Below are 17,906 nucleotides of genomic sequence, written 5' to 3'. Positions count from 1 at the left end.
TTCATTCTTCCCCTCCAATCAGGACTGATTTAAACCTGGGACGCCAGGTCAGTTAAACCTCGATCGGTGATATTAAATCGATCAATTATCAACTATCAGGTAGAAAAGAAAACCAGCAGTACTGAGTATCCCTGATTTAGCTGTTCCAAACTCCACATACGTCTAGCACTCACTTTGGGTTTTCGAAGCTGGACCTGCACCCAGCGACAGGGTGAAGCACGGCGGCCATTTTGGGCCTCAGCGCTCGGCGAACAGCAGCCGAGGTGGAGCGGGAGCGAGTCGTCACAGCGACCCCAGCGGGCGATTACTGGGCCAGACCGAGGGAGCCGGGGTTTGGACTTCAGCCAGGAACCCTTCCGCACGCCACGGGACGACTGCCCCGGGGTCTTCAGCGAGCACGTTCAGCGGCGTGATCTCCAGGCCTGGTCCAGCGGGTTCTGTTTGTTCAACATTTCGGGTTTTTTTGCTAATGAGCGCTCTGTACTGCGGCTGCTGCTGCCTCCTGTCTACGCGGCTCGGCGGTAAAGTCCGGAGTCTTACCGCCAGCACTCTCGGTCCTCTCCACCCCCCCCCCCCCCGCACCCGCACCCGCACCCGCACCCGCCTGCCAGGTCATTAATACCAAAAAATTTATCTCCGGAAAAAAAGTGGTTGAGCGATCGCCCAGACGGGACACCGCTCTCTATCCTCTCTTTAAATTATCTGGGCATTCTGACAAGGCTGTTGGGCAACGCATTAGTTTACTACACGGTTATAAATGCTTAATACATTATTAATAAGCACATCGTACAACATTTAAAGAAAAGTACACTTCTTTTTTTTTTCTTTCTCATGATATGTATTTATAGTAACACAGAGCTTTAGCTTGAAGGCATGGACGGCACCCTTAACTAGTCAGGGATTTCGGAAGGGGGGCGCTTTCCCCCCATTAAACGGGTAAGAGCAGCGAGGTCACTGTTAAACACTGGAAAGCTCCGTTTGCATGATATTATTGGCCCCATCCTGCCCTGTGCATACCTAAATAAACAAACAACAAAAACGAAAAAAGGTGGCGTGAAGTATAATTAAGATCTCTTATTCCCATCCAAACAAAACTGGTTTTGTGCAGGATAAAGAAAAATAGGGTTGTCTTCACCTGGGTGGGGGTGGGGGGGGGTACAACCAAACATGTTGTCATTACCTCAGCCAGGGGAAGCGGGTGACAGGACACCTGTTCCTCCCAGGTAGGGGTCCCCGCAGGGCGAAGCGGCACTCCCTGTCCCGGGCCCTCTCCGCTGGGGGACCTGGGGGGACCCTCGCTGTCCCGCCCAGCCGCTCTGACCCCACCGCAGCGACCCGCCAGTCCTGTGGGGTCTCTCTCTCCCACGCTGCTACAAGCCCTCGTACCCTCTTCTCATCTGGACAACGGGAACACCTCACTGCCACCGCCTGTGTGGCATTCAACCCCCCCCCCCGTCTGTTCAGCATCCTCCCGCTGTCCCATCCCTTTAACCCCTGTCAGGTGTGACATCACAAATATGTGATTGGAAGGTTCTTAACTCAACATTCTAATGCTGATGTCACAATCACTGCTGAAAGTGTTCTAGAACAATGACTTAAATTTTTTTTTTTTTTTAAATAAAACAATTTCAAAAAACCTCAAAGGGCTAAGCCCCCAGCAGCCTCTCTCCAGGGTTGCTCTGCCCTCACAGGAAAGGGCCACAGAGCTTTGCCCCCTGTATAAATTATAGGCAAACTGACATGTACTACAGGAAAATGCTGTATTACACTAGGCCAGTCACTGGGAGGCGCTGTTGTGTTTTCAAAACATACATTTTAGTCTAGAAATGTTGCCGGTAAGACCAGAAGATACCCTCACATTATCTGGGAACAACACTCACGTTACTTGGGAGAGGCACAACAGGGATGGGTCAGCGTCTCGGGGGGGGTGGGCCCACAGCCTCACTGTTCAGCCCTTTCCCTGTATTGCGTCGTTTAGACCAATGAAATGACTGTTTCTCACCGAAAAGAGACATCTTTATTATCAATATGAGTAACAATATAGTAATTACAACAATCATAGTACACAGTAATAAATAGTACTGGAATGCATTCAAAGCATAGAGAAACAAAACAAAGGCAGTTCATTAAGAGAACAAGTTGACATCTTTCAGTGCATACATTTATTTTCGTTATTTAACTTTAAATAGAAAGATTTGCATAAACAGGTTAAGAAAAAAGAAAGAAATGACTCTTTTTTTTAGTGTTTGGCAGAGAGAGTACAGCATGTGTATATGTTTACATGGGGGAGTGTAATTGAGTGCTTTGGGAGAGACGGAGAGGTATATGTTTAGAAGCAAACTCACACAGAAGAATGAGGCCCTCTATGTTTGGGATGGTCTGCTCACCTGTCAATCAAACGTTTGTGCTAGAGGGGGCGGGATTAGCAGAAACCGGGCTGAAACAGGGTCCTGGGCCACACATCAGGGTTGGTTGAGGTAAACACCCCGTCAGTGTGTTCTTCCTGTCCCCAGGAAGCTGACCTAGGAAGTACTATGTGGCCCTGTGAAATCTCCCACATCCATTTACCCCATGTTCCCATACCAAAATAAATTATAAAGTTATACTGTATATATATGTGCATACTTCTTTGTTTATTTTTTTTTTACTGTGTGAAATCATAGGACTGTAGAAAAATAAAAATGTCTTGTGATGACGGACGCTCTCTTCCATCCGGCCGGGAGGGCGATCCTTTGGCTCCGCCCCTCATGCCTGGCGATGCTGTTGCCATGGTGACGTGCCACATGCTCTCTGTCAGCCGTGAGAGGAGGATTCCGTTCCTCAGTTTTTTAGACTCTGTTTTCGGTCTCATTCATTTCTCATTTGTGTTGCCCCCCCCCCCCCCCCAAGTCTTCTTCTTCTGTGGTGTCAGTACAGAGCTCCTTCTTTTAACTGCTGAAAATACAGAAAAATGGCAGATGCTGTAAAATGGCCTCCGGAATCAAAGATCATCAGACGCATGGGCGGGAATGATAACGGATGGGAGAGAATGGATCTCGCTGCAGGAGAATGGATCTCGCTGCAGGAGAATGGATCTCGCTGCAGGAGAATGGATCTCGCTGCAGGAGAATGGATCTCGCTACAGGAGAATGGATCTCGCTGCAGGAGAATGGATCTCGCTGCAGGAGAATGGATCTCGCTGCAGGAGAATGGATCTCGCTGCAGGAGAATGGATCTCGCTACAGGAGAATGGATCTCGCTGCAGGAGAATGGATCTCGCTACAGGAGAATGGATCTCGCTGCAGGAGAATGGAGATCGCTGCAGGAGAATGGAGATCGCTGCAGGAGAATGGAGATCGCTGCAGGAGAATGGAGCTCACTGTAGGATAAGCGGATAACTCTGGGCTGAAATGGGTACTTGTACTTGTAAATATGTATTGAAATGATACCTGGCAATATATTGATATATATTGCACATACACATGTTTTTGTATGAATCATATATTTTTGGTACTGAACTTTCAAATATAAAGGTTGCTCAATGGCAATAATAACTAACTTGTAATTTCCTGCCGACCTCCTTACCCTAGAAACAGGGAATTAAATTACCAGTTTTAACAAAATTGCATGTCTAAAAAACCAGGAGGTCAGGAGGTTCTTACGATAATATGTACAGTGCTATGACAACTAATCTATAAACACTACCAGGTGCTTTGAAAGAATTACATTTCTAAACATTATATCTTGTAGAAAGCAGGCTGAGAGTATAGAGAATAACAAGTTCATCCTGCACAGCTAGTCCTTTATTTAAAACAAAAACCTTTCTGGTGAGCAATCAAAAAAATTTTTTTCACAAGAACAAAAAAGACAAAATCTGGTGTGTGTGACCTCAGATTGGGTCCAACAGGAAGGACCGAGCTGCAGAGAGACGCTGTGTGAGGAGGAAGGAGGGGTGCAGATCCGTTCTGGACTGGACTGCGGCCCAGAACCGCACACCGGCGCCACAGCCAACCGCACACCAGCGCCAGAACCGCACACCGGCGCCAGAACCGCACACCGACGCCACAGCCAACCGCACTGGCCCTCAGTCACAGGCTCCCTCCGGCAGCCAGGACGGGTAACGGGTTTGGAGATCCAAGATTCATTCAGATGCCCGAAATGCATTCTTCTTTTTATCTCTCGCTCTTATCGTCACATTTCAACCAGAGAATTCAAACCGAAGTGTAGCCAGTGCGGCATTTCGTTCCAAAGCCCCGGAATCGGTAATCATCCGCAGTTACCGAATTAGGGTCACATTTGAACGGACAGTTGGATGGTTTGGCGTCAATTGCAGGGAGCTGCAGGAGATGGAATCTAAACCGATCAAAATGTGACAGCTATTGCATTTCAAACATCCCCTGAACTTTCTTATTCTAGGCGGTTTGCTATGTTAGTCGAAAAATAAAGGGACTGCATAGCAGAATATTGATCTTCAGCCATGACTGTCCTATCAATCACACATGTGCATAGATGGACACCAGCATATGCTGAAGCACACGCCCCCAGCCCAGAAACAGCACGTGTCAGGATGTGTCTCTAACCTGTTCCTTCTCTCCAGTTCCTTTAACCTACAAGACTCTGACAGGTAAGACGCTGACAGGTAAGACTCTGACAGGTAAGATGCTGACAGGTAAGACCCTGACAGGTAAGATGCTGACAGGTAAGACCCTGGCAGGTTAAGACCCTGACAGACCGCAGAGTGCCCACAATGCAAAGGCTGTTGTGCTGCTGTGATAACACAAGAGCATAAAAATAACTCAAGTCTCAGGACATCTGATCGCTGATCCACAAATAAGATCTGGAGAACAATGCAAATACCCACCCACACCTGTTAGCAGAATTTACACTGGCCACCCCAGACATGCACAAACACACTCGCAAGGACTTGTTTAATATTTTACTGATAAATATACTGATTACACATAAATAAATCACACATTAATGCGCATGTATGCAAATGAATGATTGATGTAAAAAATCTTTTCGTTTCTTTTTTTTTTTTTTAAATATGAAAGTGTTATATGTGGTGATATGGAAAGATTAACTAAGAGAAAATGCTCTTTTAGGTAGGGGGGGGTAAGTGAACGGGGGGGATGTAAATCCTGTTTGTTTTTAGGGGGGGTTTGTTTATTTAACAGGGATATAAATTCAGTTTTTCTGGAGTAGGGGGGGTAGGGGTTTGTTTCTTTAAGGGGGGGGTATAAATTCTGTTTTTCTGCAACAGGGGTGTAGGGGGTAACTGAGCTGCTCTTCTTCCCGCACAAGACCTCCTCGCTTCGTGAACTCTCAATCACGGTTGATGGCACCACAGTGACTGCCTCTCACTCTGCCAAGAGCTTGGGGGTGGTCCTGGATGACCAACTGGACTTCAAGGAGCACATCAAGGCAACATCAAGGTCCTGCAGATTCCTCCTATACAACATCAGGAGGATTCGACCATACCTGACGACGCACTCCACCCAGCTGCTCGTCCAGGCTACGGTGACCTCTCGCCTTGATTACTGCAACTCTCTCCTTGCAAACCTGCCAGCTTGTGCCATACAGCCACTACAGATGATTCAGAATGCCGCTGCCCGGCTCATCTACAACCTCCCCAAATTCTCCCACGTCACTCCTCTGCTGCGATCACTTCACTGGCTACCGGTCGCTGCCAGGATCCGATTCAAAGCCCTGACCCTTGCCTACACTGCCGCCAACAGGACAGCCCCCATCTACTTGCAGGACATGACTCAATTCTATGTGCCTGCTCGACCACTCCGCTCTGCAGCAGCAGGGCGTCTTGTTACCCCTCCCACCCGCCCAAAGGGATCACAGAGCTTCTCCACCCTAGCTCCCCAGTGGTGGAACGAACTCCCCGTCCCTCTCCGAACCTCCCCCTCACTATCCATCTTCCGCCGTGGCCTGAAGACTCATCTCTTCAGACTATACCTAGAATAACCACCACCATGCTGTGTGTATATATATATATATATATATATATATATATATATATACACATATTAAAAAAAAAAAATAAAAATAAAAAAATACCCTTTTTTCCTTGTCACTTGTTACATGTTGCCCCATCCCTGCACTTCTTGGTAAATTGTATTTGTCCTAATACTCTAGCTTAACCTTCTGCCTAGTTTGGCTTTGCAGATGTTAGACCAGGATAGTGTTCATTGTTCTCAGCTAGAAATAGCTGTACAAAATAAGTAATTGTACCTTACTGAACCCGTGTTCAGCAGTTGTCTACGATCATGAAAATGCACTTCTTGTACGTCGCTTTGGATAAAAGCGTCTGCCAAATGAATGTAATGGGTATTATTTAAGGGGGGGTATAAATTCAGTTTTTCTGTTGTACGGGGTGTAGGGGTTCGTTTATTTAAGGGGGGTGGTTATAAATTCAGTTCTTCTTCAGTAGGGGATGTAGGGGTTTGTTTATTTAAGGGGGGGTATAAATTCAGTAGGGGGTGTAGGGAATATAATGTCCGTCTCACTTTAGTAAGGGGTGAAGCGACCCTGTGCCCCTCTGCTTAGGCCGGCCTGCAACATCAAAGATGAAAAGACTTCAGTCAGACAAGCCAGAGCTCTCACATCACCATTCTCCAGCAAAGCCTCTTTCTTTCCTGTGCGTGTGTGTGTGTGTGTGTGTGTGTGTGTGTGTGTGTGTGTGAGTGTGTGTGTGTGTGTGTGTTTGTGTGTGTGTGTGTGAGTGTGTGTGTGTGTGTGTGTTTGTGTGTGTGTGCATGTGACTGTGTGTATGTGACTGTGTGTGTGTGTGTGTGACTGTGTGTATATGCGTGTGACTGTGTGTATATGCGTGTGTGTGTGTGTGTGTGTGTGTGTGTGTGTGTGTGTGTGTGAGTGTGTCTGTGAGTGTGAGCATGTGACTGTATGTATGTGACTGTGTGTGTGTGTTTGCGTGTGTGTGTGTGTGAGTGTGTGTGTGTGTGTGTGTTTGTGAGTGCATGCGTGTGTGTGAGTGTGTCTGTGAGTGTGAGCATGTGACTGTATGTATGTGACTGTGTGTGTGTGTTTGCGTGTGTGTGTGTGTGTGTGTGAGTGTGTGTGTGTGTTTGTGTGTGTGCGCATGTGACTGTGTGTTTGTGTGACTGTGTGTACATGCATGTGTGTGACTGTGTGTGTGTGTGCGTGTGTGTGTCTGTGTGTATATTAGGGGTTCTTTGCAAAGCTAAGTAGTGTTTGTGGACTTGGCTGTGGCAGCAGACGCCCCCTTAATCCACAATCTGCTCTATACCTGCCTGAAGCTCAGTGCTTTCAGAAGCCCGGTCCGCTTTGTTTGCCATGTTCTCTGGAAGCAGGACTCCTCCATTATGAATATTCTATCCGGCTCTAACGGAGGAACAGTCCCTGCCGTATGCCCATGCACCCTTCAGTACAGAAACTGCTGGGAACTGTATTTCACGGAAAGTTAAGATTTCTCCTCCACCACAGATCAGACGAGAGGAAAACTTCTTTCCCGCCCGGCCGTCCACACCTGAGCAGCTCTCCTTCGTGTCTTTCGGTAAATCATGGCGCCAAAAACACATTTCGCAAAAATAGCGCCGCTGTTTAGCCGGCCCCCAATCGCTAAACCCGAAATCTTCAAAGGCTAAACTCCCTTTTAAGATTCCCTCTGGCTGATATAAAAATTTCATGAACACGAAGAGCATTTGCAATTTAAGTGTGCTGGAAATCTGTAAAAGAGAATTTCATGCAACCTCTGTGGACCTAATTATTGAACAGCTTCCTGAAAGCGCAAAAAAAAAAAAAAAATTTCCTTTCCAATTTCCTTACCAACGATTCATCTAATTTGACTAAAGTAAAAAAAATAAAAAAAAAGTGAGTCTACTTAAGAGTTTCTCTGTTCTGAATGACTTTCTGTAAGCCATTTGTTTGCTTTCAGTTCATATCTGTCCCTAATGGTACAGAAGAGGAAACATTTGGATTTTTGTTCAGGGGATAGTAGTGTGAAGAAAGGAAAGAGAATTTGGGAATTTGAGGAAACAAAATAAAAAATAAACTACAGCAATCCAGCTCTCAGAATGAACATGTACTATTTTAATCAATTAAGACTTTTAGCTAGCAACTGCACTGTGAAATTAGAACATTTTATAAATAGCATGTGCTTTGGCTTGGCTAAATGGAAACTTCTGATTGGCAGGCTTTCAGCGAACTTCCAGCTTTTCCTTCTTAAACCTCCTGTGGCTGCTCCATGGACTGAGCCTACTCCCGTACCTCCCGGGAATTGTGTTTTTTTTTAATTTTTTTAAAATTTATTATAAAACAGAAATTCTCAGTTCTTGTTACTGAACTTTTTCCATGGCTGACGTTAGTTGCAAAAGCTAGCTAGAAACAAACATTAACATGTTGAACACATCACTGTAAAACCTGAAACCTTGCTTCAGTCTGTAAAAAAGCACTCGCAAAACAATTTGTGGGAACGTGCACAGAAATATCAGCATTTTCATGGGTGAAAAAGTAGCTCATGCATGGATGTTCCTCTTCGTACTTAGCCCATCAGGACACTCAACTCCCTGTAGGGGGCGATAAAGATCTAACATTTCTGACCAGTCTTGGCATATTGGTCAATTTTAATGTGGGATGGAGAAGTTGTTACAGTAGACTGTGGTTAAGATTTGGCCATTTTCTGAATCTGGATGAAGCTGTGCTTGGTGATGCATGAGTGGATATGGATGGACCCGGTCATGGAGGGGATATGGATGGACTCGGTCATGGAGGGGATATGGATGGACTCGGTCATGGAGGGGATATGGATGGACTCGGTCATGGAGGGGATGGGGATGGACTTGGTCATGGAGGGGATATGGATGGACTTGGTCATGGGGGATAGGGATGGACTCGGTCATGGAGGGGATATGGATGGACTCGGTCATGGAGGGGATAGGGATCGACTCGGTCATGGAGGGGATAGGGATGGACTCGGTCATGGAGGGGATAGGGATCGACTCGGTCATGGAGGGGATAGGGATGGACTCGGTCATGGAGGGGACATGGATGGACTTGGTCATGGAGGGGGTATGGATGGACTCGGTCATGGAGGGGATAGGGATCGACTCGGTCATGGAGGGGATAGGGATGGACTCGGTCATGGAGGGGACATGGATGGACTTGGTCATGGGGGATATGGATGGACTTGGTCATGGGGGTATGGATGGACTTGGTCATGGGGGATATGGATGGACTCGGTCATGGAGGGGATATGGATGGACTCGGTCATGGAGGGGATAGGGATGGACTCGGTCATGGAGGGGATAGGGATGGACTCGGTCATGGAGGGGATATGGATGGACGTGTTCATGGGTGGACAAGCAGTACTGGTTTGTTTAAGGTTGAGCTTGGTGATGGACAGATACAGCTGGCTGAAGAGATGGAGAAGGGGACTCACCATGGTGCCCACGGTGTACGCGGGGGAGGGGTTGATGGTGTGGTGGTAGGGCTCTGTTGCTGCATAGAGTCTGCCATAGCTAGAATCGGCAAAGGGGGGGGGGGGCATACGTTTAGGCAATCAGTGCATGAGAGGCTTACTATACTGCATACAGTACATACAGCCAGGCTTGGCCAACCCTTCTCCTAGAGATCTACTGTCCTGTAGGTTTTCTCTGCAACCCTAACAAAGCACACCTCATTCAACAGCTAGAGATCTACTGTCCTGTAGGTTTTCTCTGCAACCCTAACAAAGCACACCTCATTCAACAGCTAGACATCTACTGTCCTGTAGGTTCTCTACAACCCTAACAAAGCACACCTCATTCAACAGCTAGAGATCTACTGTCCTGTAGGTTTTCTCTGCAACCCTAACAGAGCACACCTCATTCAACAGCCAGAGATTTTGTCAAGCTGCTCATTAGCAGAATCAGGTGTGCCAAATTAGGGCTGAAATGAAGACCCGCAGGACCCAGGAGCAGGGTTGGGCAGCCTTGCATTAAGCAGTGAGCAGAGCTGACACCAGTTCATTAGTGACTGGGTATGAATACCGTTCATACTATCATCAGCAATGGATAATAATGGGAAAGCAAGTCGTTCATAATTACCAGCAATACACAGTTAGTACACACATTAGTGCATACCTATCACTCATTATGCAGATCCCCTGTGAGGATTTCAACAGGGAGAATTAATTATCTATTTTTGAAGTTAAGCCACAACCCTTAATAAAGTCAGCCTACTGTAAATTAATCTATGGAGATTTTTAACCAGTAGGACCTGAGCTCAGAGAACGTGACATCCGTTGACGTTAAAGAGACAAAACGATAACAGATAATCAAAACGGTGTGATGGTTTTGTTTTTATCACACCTCACAGGGTTACGCTGTTCTTCACTGACCCTGGGTCAGTCTCAGCGAGTGAAGGTTCCGCTGCTTTAAAGGGACAGTGCATCAAAACCAGGTCGAGTTTTACTCACTGTTCCCGAGTCCCGTAATGCCCCTCCGATACACCAGGGGGCGCAGTGTGCTCACCTGTCACTGTAGGTGGCCGCTGTGGCAGGTTGGGTGTATCTGTACGTGTAGCCCCCCTGGGAATGACACACACACACACGCACACGCACATGCATGCACACAGACACACACGGTGCTGAGGTTAAGCCCAGCACTGGCACGTACAGTCCTGCTGTTCCTGCTCCTCTCTCATCCTCCACATCCTGCTTATTTTCACTGCACATTGTATCCCACTGCCAGTTTTCACATCCAATGTACAATGAACCATAATAATTGTTTTCTGCATGTTGTATATTTTTTCCAAAAGCAAAAGGAGAGCACGCACTCATTTAGAAGGCGTTTTATTTGTGTCCAGTGCTTGTAGACGTTGCACCCTAAGCCTTTACGTCCATATAATGCTTAAAAAACAGCTTCTAAATAGCAAGTTATCAGCTGGAGTAACTGCAAGAACTGGCCACACTGAGCTAGAGCAGGGCGACATACAGCACCAAACACTCCAGCGCCCCGAAGACTCCCCTTCTCCAGAGCTAAGTTACGGAGTCTTTGGAATGCTAGCTTCAGCCAAAATGCTTGCATGCACTGAATGCAAGCAAAAAAAGAAAACTTTCGAGATGAGAGGGCTTTTCTTTCACTTTTGGATTTTTTGAAGTATGCACCAAAGGACAAAATCTAAAGAATTTTTTTATTTTTGCGTGGGGGTTTCTTCTTTTTTGTAATAGAGAGAAGATCCAGAAGTCTTTCTGAAAGGGAGCGCTTAATAAATGAATATTATTTGAACTTTCATAATGTTTTACTGACATTTTTTTGTTCAAAACCAATCGCACATTTTAATGGTTTTTAGAGTGTTTAAAAGTTTCAAAGCGTGTGCTGGTTTGATGAACAAGACTCACTCACTTTCCCAAAGGATAGGTTGGATACAATATCTAGTTGAAATGTAAAAATGTTCTTAATGGTAATAACTGTGATGCACCCATGTACTCATTCAAGAGCCCAGACCACTTCCTGGTCTTCAGGAGCCACATTTTAAAACCAGGGATCCCCACAGGAACAGGAAGTCCTCATGGGCCAAACAGACCCCCACAGAACAACTTGACAGGATGTTCAGAAAGAGGCACTTATCTCCCCCCTGCCCCCCCCTCTATTTTATCCCGTTTCACCAACAAAAACCTCTAAAAAAAACAATGATACTCACATAAATCTCTGCTCCATAGAAGCCATCCTGGTAAAGCACTCTGAAAGCAGACAGCAGGGCTGATTCATTAGCTTGCCACCGCTCTTCTCTGTGGCATGCAGACTCATACACAGCACATGTAGCGCTGCAGTGATTTATAAAGTTACCCTCCTTTAAATCAGACTTTACTGATGGGGCAGTCACTTGTGGAGGTGGGGAAAAATGACGTGAGCATAATTCAGCTGAGGAGACTGCAGGGTGAGGTCATAACAACTGCACCGCGGAAAAAATGAAGAATGCCACATTAAGGAGAAAAATAGAGTGATTTTACCATCAAAGGGTAATTTACAGCAGGGGCAAAAAGCCAGAAATTGTCTTTGCAATTGCTGCAAGTCTGTCGTGAGCAATGGGTGGGTGGGGGCAGTCAAGGAGAGGTAGCAAAAGAACATGTCAGGTGACCATAAAAAATAAATTACCCAGAGGGCTCAGGGGTGAGAGAGGCTGGTGGACCCCAGTTTCTTGAACCTCTGCCCTCAGTGCACCCTTCTGCCCTGCTTTGGCTCTGACACTGTGACATCACAATGCAGGAGTGGCTGTGACACTGTGACATCACAATGCTCAAGTGGCTGTGACACTGTGACCTCACAATGCTCAAGTGGCTGTGACACTGTGACCTCACAATGCATGAATGGCTGTTTCCAGAGAGCCCTAAGGGTCACCCTCTGTGTGTTTCTTAGTGTTGTGCGTCTACGCTTTTGTACTAAATATCTGTGTAAATGTATGTGTGCACGCATGTGTATGTGACTGTATATATACATATGCGTGTATGTTTCTGTGTGCGCATATGCATGTGTGTGTGTGTGTGTGTGTGTGTGAATGTGTGTGCACGCATGTGTATGTGACTGTATATATACATATGTGTGTATGTTTCTGTGTGTGCATATGCATGCATGTGTGTGTGTGTGAGTGAATGTGTGTGCACACGTTTGTGTGTGTGAGTGAATGTGTGTGCACGCGTTTGTGTGTGTGTGTGAGCATGTGTGTATGAGTGTGTGTGAGGTACAGCTGGAGGATGTGACAGAGCTTATTGTTACCGGGTGCAGGCAGAGTGATTGATGGGGGCACACACACAACTCTGAATCTGAACTTGGCTTCCTATCCTTCAGTGATAAAGAGCAGCAGGAGAGCCGACCGGTCGGCCGGTGAATCAGAAACACATATGCTGCTGCTCTGCTGCGCTGCTGCATGGGTGCTGATGCGCTGCTGCTCTGCTGCGCTGCTGCATGGGTGCTGATTCGCTGCTGCTGATTCGCTGATGCGCTGATGCGGGGGTGCTGATTCGCTGATTCGCTGATGCGCTGATGCGGGGGTGCTGATTCGCTGATGCGCTGGTGCAGCTGCGGGGCGTTTATGTGCTGCGCGATGCGCCGCGCCGATACTCACGCTCCGTACCCCGGGAGGGGCGGGGCTGGGGGTGCAGTCCGGAAGGCGCTGTAAAGGCCGCGGCCCCGGCCTCTCACCTGTCCTCCCCTGTACGCCGCTAGCGCCGCCCCGGTGGCCGGGTACGGGAAACCCGTCACTGTGGACAGAGACGCCGGTCAGACTGCTGCAGCGCTGCCCCCTAGTGGAGACTCCCGTCGTGACAGGGCTCAGGAGGACAGAAGCACTGCATGCTACTGCAGTGGACAAAGAGGCTCAAAACCCACTCTCTCTCTCTCTTCATTCCTCCTCTCTTATCCTTCTCTTTCTCCACTCTCTCCACTTACCACCCTCTCTTCCACAAACACCCTCTTCCTCCTCTCTTATCCTTCTCTTTCTCCACTCTCTCCCATGCATTCCACTCTTCTGTGTCTCCCCTGTCTTCTCTCCCTGTCCTCCCCTCTCTTTCCCCTCTCCCTCCGCTCTCTTCCCCCTCTCCCTCCCCTCTCTTCCCCCTCTCCCTCCGCTCTCTTCCCCCTCTCCCTCCGCTCTCTTCCCCCTCTCCCCCCCCTCTCCCTCCGCTCTCTTCCCCCTCTCCCTCCGCTCTCTTCCCCCTCTCCCTCCCCTCTCTTCCCCCTCTCCCTGCCCTCTCTTCCCCCTCTCCCTCCCCTCTCTTCCCCCTCTCCCTCCCCTCTCTTCCCCCTCTCCCTGCCCTCTCTTCCCCCTCTCCCTCCGCTCTAATCCCTCTCTCCTGAGGAGGGGGACTGTAAACCTGTAGCGCCAGGATGGATGGAGAGACAGTGCGCCGTCACCATGGCGATTTATGGCGCCCGATTTGGCCGATCTCCCGTGCAAGCCGGGCCGCCGCTCGGCCATCCATCACCCGCACATCCCATAATACTTCCACCCAGAGTTAATCAAAGGGAGCCGTAATTATTCCAGAACAAGACTATCAACAAGCAGGAATTTTATTTTTTATTTTATCCCCCCCCCCGAGCCCAGCAAGAGGGGGTACGGACACGGCGGGATCTGTGTTTAAAAAAAACAGCGATCTCTCTCTCTTCGGCTTCCTTAATGATGCTCGAGTCTCTGCGTTTCCCATGTCACACGTGCCTTGCAGAACGCTGGCGTACACACACACACACACACACACACACACACACAGCAGTCAGGCTTTCCACACTGCAGCAGCACAGCCTGAAAAACGATCATCGATATCACACACTAACATACACACCATCCCCAGCACCAGATCGATCCAAACTGGTCCAGCACATCTGTTGCTATGAGAAGATTTGCGGGGAAAAAGCATTACATGGGTGTGCGAGTGCATGTGCGTGTGTGTGAGTGTGCGTGTGTGTGAGTGTGTGTGTGTGTGAGTGTGTGTGAGTGTGTGAGTGTGAGTGTGTGTGCGTGTGCGTGCGTGTAAGTGTGTGTGTGAGTGTGTGTGTATGTGTGTGCGTGCGTGCGTGTGTGTGTATGTGTGTGTGCGTGTGTGTGTGCGTGCGTGTGTGTGTGCGTGTGTGTGTGTGTGTGCGTATATGTGTGTGTGTGTGAGTGTGTGTAAGTGTGTGTAAGTGATGGAGAGAGGGGATTTTAGGAATAGGACATCAGAGACACACTGAGGCATGAGGGGGTAGAGGAATTAAAATGATAGATGAGCACTTCCTGTCACAAATGGTTATTTAGTGCTTTTGCCTGTGAAGCTGTGGGGAAATGAACAGATTTTACTCTCATGAGCAAGAAGCAGCTCTTTTAAAGTAGGGAATGAGCTCAGCGTCTCCTCGACACTGAATACCAGCATTTTAATACGCCTTAAAATGTACAGGAAATCATCCAAAAGACTACCAGTAATGGGAGGGCAGGGAGGAATTGTGGGTAGCCGTGCACATATACTGCTGCAGGCTCTACCATTCCTGTATATTCTCAAGCAGACTTGACAAAGTCAACTGCAATTGAATTTTAAATTGGAAATTGAAGTGCGAAAAATCTACAGAAAGGAACTCACAGGGACTGGTAGGTAGGTTTGAAAGACTGAGTTCTGTCAGAATATGTTACTGCATATATTCAGTGTGTCAGAGAGTTCGGATCTCCCACCTGCATAGAGTTCAGGACCATAGACAGCTCCCACCACCGGGTTCAGTTTCCAATCTGCAGGAGAGATCAGAATTTTACACATTCAGCTCCCAGACTTCACCAAAAAACTTCACCCACAGAAAGCTTCACCACATCAAGACATGCAAGCTACAGGAAGTGGGGGAGTATATACACAGCGATATCTGTGTGTGTGTACGCGTGCGTGTGTGTGTGTGCGTGTGTGTGTGCGTATGTATGTGTGTGTGTGTGTGTGTGTGTGTGTGCGCGTGTGTGTGTGCGTGTGTGTGTGTGCGCACGTGTGTGTGGGTGTGTGTGGGTGTGTGTGTGTGTGTGTGCGTGCGTGTGTGTGTGTATGTGTGTGTGTGTATGTGTGTGCGTGTGTGTATATGTATATGTTGTCTTATTCTCTTAAACACAAGCATGTTTATTGAAGGTATATGTAATCATGCACCCCCACGTCCTGCAGCTCTCTTAATTTCTGGGTAATCACCATGGAGACAGATTACCGTTTACATAAGGGTGACACATTTTCTTGTTCGTCATTATTCTTGCTGTTGCGTTGTTGACCTGTTTACAAAAATAAGACGACATATTTAATACACACACACGGACAAGCACACACGCGCACACGCACGCACACACATACATATGCACACTCTTTAATGCATTAGATACGAGCAGCGAAGCAGGACTGTGTAAATGCAGTATCTGCACACACACTCGGTGGATCAAACAGGACCTCATGCATGAACACCACAGGAAGCCAAGACGCCCAGGCCTCCGTCTGCACATTTACATTTCCATCTGATCCAGGCCGTGTGTGCGTGCGTGTGTGTGTGTGTGTGTGCGCAAGTTCAGCTCCTCCAGCACACACACACACACACACATACACACGCATACAGACTCGCACACACACAGACACGTACACACACGCACACACACACACAGTTAGAGTCCAGCGTGCAGATACAGACTCCCAGCAGCAGGGGGCAGCAGAGGGAGAGGAGGAGAGGTGCCGAGTGGCAGCGAGGAGGATGGAGGGAAAGGGGCGTAGCAGGAAGTCAGTGGGGAAAGGAAAGCACCTCTATCTTGCGTCCCTCTACGATTGTCCCGTTCAGCTTCTCCCGGGCCCGCTCCGCCTCCTCGTTCGTTTCGAACGTTACGAACCCAAAGCCCTGCCGACAGGAGCGGGGGAGGCGTGGAGAGGACCGGAAGGAAGGAAGGAAGGAAGGAAGGAAGGAAGAAGAGAGGGGAAAGCAGAGTGAGCTGCAGAAATGGGTGAAAGCAGGTCCATCACAGGCCACCAGTGAGCCGTTAGGGGGACAGAGAGGAGAGAGAGATCGCTGATCCAGCTTCAGCTACTCACACACAGATTTACCTGTTCACAGACCGCTCACACCCTGTCCTACACTGCAACACTGTCACACACAGATGAACCTGTTTACAGACTGCTCATACCCTGTCCTACACTGCAACCCTGTTACACACAGATTAACCTGTTTACAGACTGCTCACACCCTGCCCTACACTGCAACACTGTTACACACAGATTAACCTGTTTACAGACTGCTCATACACTGCAACACTGTCACACACAGATTCTTTCTGTTACACTTTCAAACGGGGTGTTATTACCCTGCTATACACTGTTACAAATGATTATACAACTGATTAACCCAGTTATTCACTGTTACACACTGTTTACATTGTTACTGTACTTGCACTGATTTATACAAACATGCACCATATTACACTGTTACACAGGGGCCAGTCTGCACCAACACTGTGATGTAACAGGGGATGAGTGCAGAATCACTTCCTGTGATGTAATGGGATGAGTCTGCAGAATCACTTCCTGTGGTGTAATGGGATGAGTCTGCAGAATCACTTCCTGTGATGGAACAGGGGGGTGAGTCTGCAGAATCACTTCCTGTGATGGAACAGGGGGGTGAGTCTGCAGAATCACTTCCTGTGATGTAACAGGGGGGTGAGTCTGCAGATTCACTTCCTGTGATGTAACAGGGGGGTGAGTCTGTGCAGGCTCTCTTACCTTGGAGCCTCGCTCATTGAAGATAATCTCCACGTCTAAGATCTTCCCAAATTGCTAGAGAAAGAAATGAGAAAGGAGGGAAGAAACATGGAGAGAAAATGATCAGTATTATTACTTTTTTGGAAGGCAGGCCTACTCCACTCCAGTGCGCCTCGTCGTATCAAGATACACACTGCAAAACGCAATGTGGCTCGATAGGCAGGAGACCTACCTCACTAACCCACCCCCATCAACATGATACCGCTGGTTTTGGTCCTGATTTAATGCCTTTTTATTAACGCTGTCATTAGAGTAGAAACAGAAGGTAAATCAAACAAAAATCAGCACCATGTGCTCTGTTTCTGGCTGTTAATGGAACCACACGGTCCTAAGAGCACAGCAGCGCGGGTCTGGCGGGTCTGAGAAGCGGATAAAGACGCTCCATCCCCGTCGAGTCCCTGCCTGCCTCACCTCTCTGTAAAAGCAGTGGGGGCGGGGGGGTGGGGGTGGGGGGGGGGGGGGGGGGGGGGGGGGACGGACGGACTTGAAGGGGGCGGCTCCAGGGGGCGTCTCCAGCGCCCGGGGCGGGTTTAACGTGTTTGGATCGTTAGACAGAGGGACGAGGGCCCGAGGGCAAAGCAGGAGCCCCGTTAGCGACCGGAGACACAGCGGGGCTTTAATTAGCATCCGCGGCGCCCTGGTTTACCTCCCCGAGACTAATTACCCCCGG

General features: G+C 48.2%; 1 protein-coding gene across 1 annotated transcript in view; it reads right to left on the bottom strand.

Annotated features, from left to right (window-relative positions):
- Positions 1-6,346: 6,346 nt before the first annotated feature.
- LOC118217185 (RNA binding protein fox-1 homolog 3-like) overlaps positions 6,347-17,906 on the bottom strand; it is a 13,360-nt gene continuing 1,800 nt past the window's right edge. Inside the window, exons 3-11 of the mRNA XM_035399009.1 lie at positions 17,198-17,251; positions 16,230-16,322; positions 15,654-15,714; positions 15,148-15,201; positions 13,075-13,210; positions 11,653-11,692; positions 10,482-10,537; positions 9,410-9,488; positions 6,347-6,543 (exon numbers count right to left, since the gene is read on the bottom strand). Of these exons, the coding sequence (XP_035254900.1) occupies positions 6,499-6,543; positions 9,410-9,488; positions 10,482-10,537; positions 11,653-11,692; positions 13,075-13,210; positions 15,148-15,201; positions 15,654-15,714; positions 16,230-16,322; positions 17,198-17,251 (618 nt within the window). The 3' untranslated portion in view covers positions 6,347-6,498. The remainder of the gene's footprint in view (positions 6,544-9,409; positions 9,489-10,481; positions 10,538-11,652; positions 11,693-13,074; positions 13,211-15,147; positions 15,202-15,653; positions 15,715-16,229; positions 16,323-17,197; positions 17,252-17,906) is intronic.

Source organism: Anguilla anguilla, chromosome 17 (assembly GCF_013347855.1).
Source record: "Anguilla anguilla isolate fAngAng1 chromosome 17, fAngAng1.pri, whole genome shotgun sequence".
Classification (NCBI taxonomy): Eukaryota; Metazoa; Chordata; class Actinopteri; order Anguilliformes; family Anguillidae; genus Anguilla; species Anguilla anguilla.
The sequence above is the reverse complement of the archived record's forward strand: the minus strand, read 5'-3'. Positions and strand labels throughout refer to the sequence as shown.